We start from the raw sequence: 8783 nt of genomic DNA on the forward strand, positions 1-8783 counted from the left end.
TTGTCTAAGTGTAAAATCCGTATGGTCGGTTAGGGAATGTTGGTGGCACCAATTTTGCATATGTGGCTTGGGACAAATAAATTTTATGGGAAAGTGGCTGAGAATTTTTGGTGGCTATCTCTAAGCACTTGAGCAGCCAATTCGTCATAATACCTCATCCCCTTTTAATAGTATTGGCTTTCCTATGGACTCAAAGTGTTTTCTCGCAAAGTATAAAATGAAGAGTCTTCTTGCTTGAAGCTTTAGCCAATCCTATTCCTTCCTTGCATCAAAGGGGCATCTCCACACAATCCTATAGCCAAAGCATCTTTGAACTTTTCTGAAATGTACTTGAATAAATTCATTAGTCCAATGATGCATACCTTGTGATTAATTACGAAAACCACCTTAGGGAGCAATTATGCTTTCAACATGATCAATCTCGTGATCGTTGTGTGTCATCTAGGAGACCTACCCCTCGGTTTATATAGATACCAGGGGGTCTAGGGTTTCAACCTACTTGGTTACGTATAAGGGGAATGTGTTGTAGATCTCTTCTAATGTCTTGGAGTATGCGCCGAGTCTTCATGAGACTTGCTTTTATACGTCAGGGGCCGCTTCGATATGGCCCACTGGTGAACCGACTCGATCCGACCCAATTGGTCGGGAGATGACACGGTGAGTGACCCCCAATCCCGGACGCCATCAGAGGTGGGGTGAGGCGAGTCGACGCCGAAAGAAATGTTGGGACGTTGTCTAAATTTCCCAATAAGTTGTGTTTTCATGGTAAAATGGGTTGGATTATTGGTTTGGAGAATCTCCCTCAAACTAGATTTTTTTTACCTCAGATATAACTTCCGGGTAGTCATCATGGGATGCTCTTAAAAGTCTACATAAAAGTGAGTTTCAACATATTACCACTTCAAGCTCGAGTTTGAGCTTGCTTTGGAGCTACTTGCGTATTCATGAACTCCTTTATGTAGTTCTTCCTCATCCCCTCTTTGCTCCTCTCACCTTGTTTCTCATCGACGTACTGAAAGTGCAAGTAATCCCTAGATGATTTTGGTAATTCATAACACATATACATCATTAAACTAATACCTACTCAGAGAATGTTTTAGAAAGTTCAGTTTAGGTATGCCAATGGGATGTGAATAAGGATCCCTCAAAATGCAAAGGGCATGTGTACACAAAGCTCCAAAACCCTCACCCACACTCTCACATTCATTTATGTTCAAAATCGCAAAGTCCATATCGATCCCACTCAAACACATATACGTGGATTGACATATACGGTGTGGCTATTATGAAAATATATTGTCAATTTCTCTCCATCATTTTCGATTGATGGATGAACTATTACGTGCAAGCAACTTACACGTAAGATATTCAAAATTAGATACCCAATAATATAAAATACAATAAATAATTACAGCATGTCTTTTGAAGTAACTATTCCTTTTGTATATCTGAATAATTGTAGTTGAAAAGAACAAGTAACTCTAAGCATGAATTCAACAATTTTGACCAAATTGTACAAATATCTCAAGCGTACGAGCTTGCTTGGGCCAACTGCCAGCCTGCTTGCTGCTAAATGACACGCCTACTTGTCACTGTCTCCCTTCTCCTCCCGTGGTCAGGAGCTACTTATCCTCTCGTGTTGGAAAACTCCACATAAACACCATAGATCACACCTCGAGTACCCCCCCTCAAGATCTCAGCATCCATGCAATGACCTCCCTTACCACCACCGCCGCCGCTCCACATCTCTCCCAAGCCTTGAGACGACGTCGCAACGCCGCCGTGCCAAGGCGAAGATCCGCCTTCTGCTGCCAAAACCGCCTTCCGACGGAGCCGCCGATCGGCGGCGACGGAGGAGGAGGAGGAGGAGGAAAGAAGCGGGCGTGGTGGATCACCATGGCCGAGAGGGCGCGCAGCGGCGCGGTGAAGGCGGGGATGGACGTGCGGGAGAGCCTGAGCCCGAAGCAGAAGGGGGACTGGCAGGACGTGGCGCTCATGAGCCTCTCCTTCGCCGTCTACGTCTACATCTCCCAGAAGATCGTGTGCACATACTGCGCCTGGGTCTCCATGATCAATCACTAGCTCAGAATTAATTCTTACATGTATAGTCACATATATTTAGCGCCAATAAAGCCTCCGCTGTCATTATTATTGTGCCTGTAGTTCATCATTCTAGATGATATAAAAAAACTGTTCTCGTCCAAAAAAAACATGATTCAGAGTTTGGAAGCTGTTTTTCTCGCTCCACACGCACATAGATACATGGAAATTCTCACAGCTACTTTAACACACATGGTCATCAGATCTTGGAAGAAGCAGGAAACAAAATTGCCAATTAATCTCAGGGAAAAAAAAAAGAGGCATTCGCCTTACATACACCTCTGGCTGATCGCGCCTATTCGTCGACACTGTACTACGGAAAGTAACTCCAACTCCAACCCAGCAAAGCTGATCAGTGGCTACTCACCACCACAGACCTGACTGACGAGAAGTCAGTCGTGGTTATTATTAAATTAGCAGCAGTAAATTACTTTATTATTAGACGCTAAACCACTAAACTGAAGTGACAGAGTTCCTCCTTCCCCTCTCCTGCCGGAAAACCTTTTGTTCCAGCAGAGGATGGTCAGTGCTCACCGCAGCCGGCGCGGCAAGGCGATGTTGCCGATGTCCTGCAGCGGCGAGCGCCTCGGGATGACGCTGGGCGAGTGCCTCACGCGGCAGATCAGAACGTGCTTCTCCTTCTCCTTGCCGCAGTCCGGCTGCTGCTGCTGCTGCTGCTGCGGTGGCCGGTGGTGGTGGTGCTGGGCCTTGGCTGCCCGCGGGTTCTCCATCCTGCAAGCCTCAGACCATGCTCGGCTCGGCAGGTTTGGGGCGGGGAAATGGGATTTGAAGGTGTGCAGCTTGCCTTGGAGCTCTGACACCTTCTTCTGGAGCTCTTCGGCATGCTGTTCTGATGCTTGGGCGCGTTGTTTCCACTCCAGCATCTGGTGAAATGTTAACAAGAATTTTCTTCAGATAACAACATCAGTGGCTGTAATGTGAACATCTGAAATGCGTGGATCTGGATCGGTAGTACTAATACGAAAGGTATGATCAACTCATTCAGAAGCTGCTCATTAAGGGGGTATTCAGAGAGATTATTTGGTATGGAGTACGTCAGATGTCTGAACATGCAAAATAGGCCATTCCAAATAACACTGCAAAGCAGTGTGTCTGAACATGCACCTTACTTCCTCTCTACCAAAATAATTGTAGTTAGAAAGAACTAGACTAATTCTCCCCAACTACAATTATTTTGGTACAGAGTGAGTAGAACATAAGAGTTGTTCGTCATCGGATTCTGACATACCACTTATTTTGCTTTCAGAGACAAGTAACTCTAGAGTAAGAAATCAAGGATGTAATCACTACTTGAAATGAGTACTCTTTTGTTTCAGCCAATACTTCTTACTCTGAATTCCAAAAGTGGACGCACATAAGTGCCATTAGTAGACTAGTAGTACACCGGCATGTAAAGGACGGTGTAATTACCACAACCTAAAATTGCCACAACCTAAAATTACTTTTGATGATGTGAACCCAAGAAGCATTTCAAGGAACATGTAAACCCAAGAAGCACAACAGAACATGTAAACAAAGCATTTAAACTGATGATGATATCAAACAAAGCACAACAGAAGCTGTCAACCCAATAGAAGAAGCATTTCTGGGTACTGATGATGCAAAGCCTAATTAGAGGCCACTGACCTCAGAATTCAAGGAACCAAGGCTGATGTCAGAAGCGATGGCACGGCGCTGCCATGTATCCCTGGAAGACTGCAGCTCTTGCATCTCCAGCCTGACCTGCTCCAGCATGTCCTGCATCTCAGTCCATTGCTCCGATTCTGCTCTCACTTGCTTCATTATCTTCCCCACAATCTCCTTGCAGTCGCAGCAGCTTCCAGAGCGCACCAACTTGCAATCTTCAGCCACAATCTGCATGGAGAAAAGATTTTAGCAGGCCATAATTTAACTCGACTCAAATTTTCTTTCGGTACGGGTACTCAAAGCATGCTTGAAATGTAAAATTTTGGGTCATAAAAAGGCAGAATGTAGAGTGAGAGAGTGCAATAAAAGCTTCCCCAGTATGTGTCGACCAAATCTAGCAGCGCTGTTGTGCCCATCCATGCTGAAGCCTATGATAATATCTCAGCCATAATTACAAACTGTTTGATCTGTGAATGCAATGCCTCTTCACTCTTCAAACAAGAGCTTCCTTTTTTTTGACATCAACAAAAAAGGGTTGCCAATTCAAACTAACTTGAGTCTACAAACAAGAGTTGACAGTGCAATGCAATTGCACGCTTGAGCAGATCAGATGGTCCAGTGGCACAATACTACAATAGTTACTGCTGAAGTAGTACAGTAACACAATGAGCACCTCAATGCTATTCACTGGTCTTTGGGCCTGGCCCATACCTTTTGCATAAAACAGGAAAGGCTAGCTTTCTTGTTGTTGTTGTGGGCACCCCAGTCCTATTCACTGATCATACATGGCCCAGATACATTATAAACCGAACTGCCGGCATGTGCTTTCTCTCTTGCAAAAAAAAAAAAGTGCAGTTCCTTTAAAGTTTCAAATTTGCACTTGCACATTGGGTGTGTGTGAACCATTCAGAACAATCAGCCATGGCAACGTCATGTTTCAGCACCAAAGTGGCTTGCACATTTCTTCTTGAATATAATTGCAGACAAGTACTAGTAAATGCTCAGAATTACTACTACTACTAGATCATTTTCCTCTCTAAACAGAACCAACAATTTTTTGACAAAAATACGCAGTTCACAGAACCAGAACATTTTTCTTCTTTTAGAACGCAACCTGTAATAATGATTTAAATTTGACAGAAAACCATCCCATTGCCACAGGTCTCGCACCAGCAATGCAAAAAAGGCAGGAGCATATTTCCAAATTCCAAGAGCCAGGACAATCTCCAAAAGTGAGGGGAAAGGAAAGGGAGAACCCTTGGCCCAGGACCACCAGCGGCAACGGCACTGACTGACAGTGTGGGCCAACCAACAATCATTGACGGGTTCAAATCATTGGACCATCTCATATGGCAAATCTATTTTTTGAATCTCCTACGGCTACGAGTAACATCAAGCCATAGAAGAAAGGAGAGGCCATGATTCTTACTTAACGAAGAACGGTCCCATCCCATGCACCACATCAACTCCAACAGTGGTTAACAGAAGCACACACTGCCGTCGTATCAATCCATGGATGATACCTACAGTAGCTTTTGCTTTTGCACACAAGTGCCATTAACCTCTCATGCGCTGCCGATCGACGGCGCCAATCCATGGATGGATGGATGGATGATCTGTGGTGGACCCGGAGGATCAGACCAATTACTCATCTCCCTACGAAACCAGTGCAAAACCCTGTACATGCCATCCCCACGAAACGCAGGCTTGCATTGCATGCATCGATGATCAATTACTCATCTTGGGCTGGGGTGCAGGCCATTTCAAAAACCCCGGATGAGACAAAATGGACCTGATCTGATCGTGGATTCATAATGCCGTCAAGTGGCTGGCCAGTTAGCTGCATTGTACCCACCCAGGTCAACGACATTCGGGTGACCACGACTAATCCGTAGTCCTAACTACGCTAGCAAGTTAAGTGCCCAGACTAATCTTGTTTTCGCAAAGAAGCAATGGGGGTAATAACTAATAAGATATGCAGAGTGGGCTAGTGGAGCACTGAGCATATTAGTGGCTAAAACAGTATCATGAGCAGTAAGCAAGGAACAAATTTGAATCCTACCTTGTGCGGGTGATTCTTCTCGGAGGCCACGCTGGTGCCGCCGTGCGAGGCGTTCTGCCGGAACGCCGCCACATTGCTGCCGTTGCTCGCGTTGCTGCTGCCGCTCCAGCTCCTCTGGCTGCACGCGCTCGCCTTCCGGCTGTGCCGGCTGCCGCATTTCCTCGACTGGCAGCCGGCGTTGTCGCCGCCGGACGCGACCGCTTCCAGCCGCCGGCTGTACTCGGCCATCCTCTCGCGCATGCCATTCGACATCCCCTCCATCTTCACCCTCAGCATCTCCACCTGCAACGCGCACATCGATCGCGCAAATGTTGCACCTTTAGTCTACGAACGGATCATCAAGCGTCACAAGTTCACCGCGGTTGTTAAGATCGGAGGCACTGTGTACGTGTTAAACTGTTAATCTGGACTGGACGCGTTACGTACATCTGACAGATTGGCGCTGGGGGCGTGGTCATCGCCGTCGCTGTGATCGGCAGGGGGAGGCAGCGGTGGGGAGACCGGGCGCGCGATCTCGCGGATGTCCTTGATAGTGGGCTCGGCGTCGGCTGATGGCATCTTCTCGAGGCGTCGGCGGAGCGAGGACGCTTGTCGATCGAAGTTCCGGCCGTGGCTCCGCCGCAGCTCCCGCGTGCCGCTCATCGCCCTCCTCCCGCTCTCCTTCTCCACCCGGAGCTCCTGCATCATCTCCTTCAGGTCCTCGATCCCTTCCTCCAACGCCGCCGCCACGCCGACCTCGCCGCTTCCGTCTATCTTCTTCCTCCCCTGTTGCAAAAGCAGTACGATCGATCAATCATCATCATCAATCACTCTGTCGCAACGAAGAATCAGGCAATAAGTCCAATCAATATGACCAAAAAGGTGGGTGCTTTGACTCGCCGTACCGAGGCGAGCGTCTCGACGGCGGTCTTGAGGGCGGCCTCCATCTGGCCGCGGTGGCAGTCGAGCTTGCGGAGGGCGACCTCGCGCTCCATCCGGAGGAAGTTGCACTCGGCGCGGAGGATCTCCGCCTGGAACCGCCACTTCTCCTCCTGCTCCGCGGCGTCCTCCCGCTCACGCGGCCGCGCGGCAGGCCCCCGGGAGGAGCAGGGCGGCGACGCCGGCGCGGACTCCAGCCCGCGCACGCGGCGCTCCATCTCGAACAGCGCGCCGAGGTTGACCGCCTGGGGCGCCGGGCGGGGCTGCTGCGGTCGGGCCACGCCCCGGCTCGGCCTCCCGCCCGCCGCCGACGACGACCTCCTCGCCAGGTTGAGGATCCGCGGGGTGACCGTCGCCGTGGCGGCCGCGTGCTGGGCCCTGGCCGGCCGCCGCGCGGACATCGGGGACGGTCGCTCCGTTTGAACCGAACGCGGGGAGGAGGGTGGCGAGGGGTGCGTGCGGATGTGGACGGGCGGCGTGGCGTGGCGTGGGCGTGGGTGCCTCGATGGGGCTTATGTGGCAACGGTCGGGTGCTTTTGGTGGTGCGGGGAAGGCGTTGGTCGGAGGAGGAGAAAAGGCAGGCAGAGCAGGGGAATGGAGGCGGTGTTTCTCGTTTTCCGTGAAAAGCCACAAATTTGAAAGGATCTTTGCGCGGAAATGACCGCCGGGGCTCCGACGCGGCGGCGATTTGAGCGATGACTGACTGACTGCTTGGCTGATGGTGCGAGGAGACGGACGGGATCGAGCGGACAGCCGCAAACTGCTAGTCTGCTACAGTGTGGTTTTGGGTGATTGTTGGCTGGGAGGCGTTGCAGGGATGGACATTTGGCAACTTCGGTTTGTGCGCAGCAGCAGCCGCTCGTGCGGCGCAAAGCTGCGGCAGCATCTTTCTTTCAAACGAGTCTGTCTAACCGTAGTATAAAACCCACTTGTGTGTGCTCCAGAAGAGCAGTGAGCAGATTAAAATGAAGCTGGTGGTACTTCCAGGAATTCCGTTGCATGCATGCTTCGCATCTCCGACGCAGACCCATAGAACTCCAGCAACTCCAACCGGAAGGACTCAAATTGTCCGCCCGGGATCGACGCAGAGATCTGTTTTCATTTTAAGTTCGTTTTGTATTCGTGCGGATTCATTTCTGACATAAATTTTAGTCATATTTGAATGACAGGCGGATATAAAGTGTACGTTTTTTTTGTGTCTGCATCGTTTACTTGTGTCCGGCCTGACGTCACCTATTAGAGGAAGAAATATATTGGTGGAATAGTTGTTGTATTGCTTGAGCCTCATGGGCATATATATAAATATATGAATACAATGACCAACTTGGAGTATAAGGCAAGGTACGACAAATCCTAGTGTCTCATATTTCCTAACTAGTCAATATACTCAGCATCCCCTGCAGTCACAACGATAGCGACGCAGATGGTGAGACTGGAGAAGAATCCGAAGATAGCCGGTGTCGAGGAAGTCGCCGTGGAGCCGCGGGCGCAAGGAGGCGTCGAGTTAGTCATGGACGCAATAGAGGTGCGACGGGAAGAAGGCGAAGTTGACGACGCGTAGTGCCGGATTTGCCAAGCACGGGGACGCGTCGTGTACGAAGGCATGCATCGGTGTTGCCAGTACCGCGCATGTATAGATGGATGAAGTCGATGCTGATGATGTGTCGCTTCAGGCTTGTGAGGCCTGGGAACACACTGGAGATGAAGGCACGCGTCGGTGTTGCCAGCACCAGGCATGCGTAGACGGGGACCTACACACAACTTGTACGCCATGTCGAGGAGGTAGCAGAGAAGGACTCGACGACGGTTGTGGTGCAAATCGATGTAGCCCGTGTCGGAGTAGACGAAGTGGTCGGGGAAGACGACGGCGACGCTGGCGATGAGGTGGTGCTGGACGAACATGAAGGAGGTGGACGGGCTGCGTGGCTCGGGTGAGCGAGCGACAATAACACCAAAGGAGAGCGGCGGAGGCGGCCTGACGACGGCGGTGGCGGCTGGTTAGGAGTGCAGCGGCGATGCTTGAAGTAGGCGAGGAAGAGTCCGACAGCATGAAAAG

At 50.0% G+C, this 8783-nt stretch overlaps 2 protein-coding genes across 2 annotated transcripts; one reads left to right on the top strand and one right to left on the bottom strand.

Moving 5' to 3' along the window:
• The first annotated feature begins 1586 nt into the window (after positions 1-1586).
• Positions 1587-2151, top strand: LOC123449298. Its single transcript, XM_045126456.1, has one exon. The coding sequence runs from the start codon at positions 1711-1713 to the stop codon at positions 2080-2082; it is 372 nt and encodes a 123-aa protein (XP_044982391.1). The 5' UTR covers positions 1587-1710; the 3' UTR covers positions 2083-2151.
• Positions 2152-2306: 155 nt separating this feature from the next.
• LOC123449297 lies at positions 2307-7143 on the bottom strand. The gene is made up of 5 exons (XM_045126455.1): positions 6694-7143; positions 6236-6574; positions 5810-6091; positions 3748-3975; positions 2307-2984 (listed from the first exon to the last, which is right to left on the bottom strand). The coding sequence occupies exons 1-5, from the start codon at positions 7126-7128 to the stop codon at positions 2631-2633; spliced, it is 1638 nt and encodes a 545-aa protein (XP_044982390.1). The 5' UTR covers positions 7129-7143; the 3' UTR covers positions 2307-2630.
• Positions 7144-8783: the final 1640 nt, after the last annotated feature.

Source organism: Hordeum vulgare, chromosome 4H, assembly GCF_904849725.1.
Source record: "Hordeum vulgare subsp. vulgare chromosome 4H, MorexV3_pseudomolecules_assembly, whole genome shotgun sequence".
Classification (NCBI taxonomy): domain Eukaryota; kingdom Viridiplantae; phylum Streptophyta; class Magnoliopsida; order Poales; family Poaceae; genus Hordeum; species Hordeum vulgare.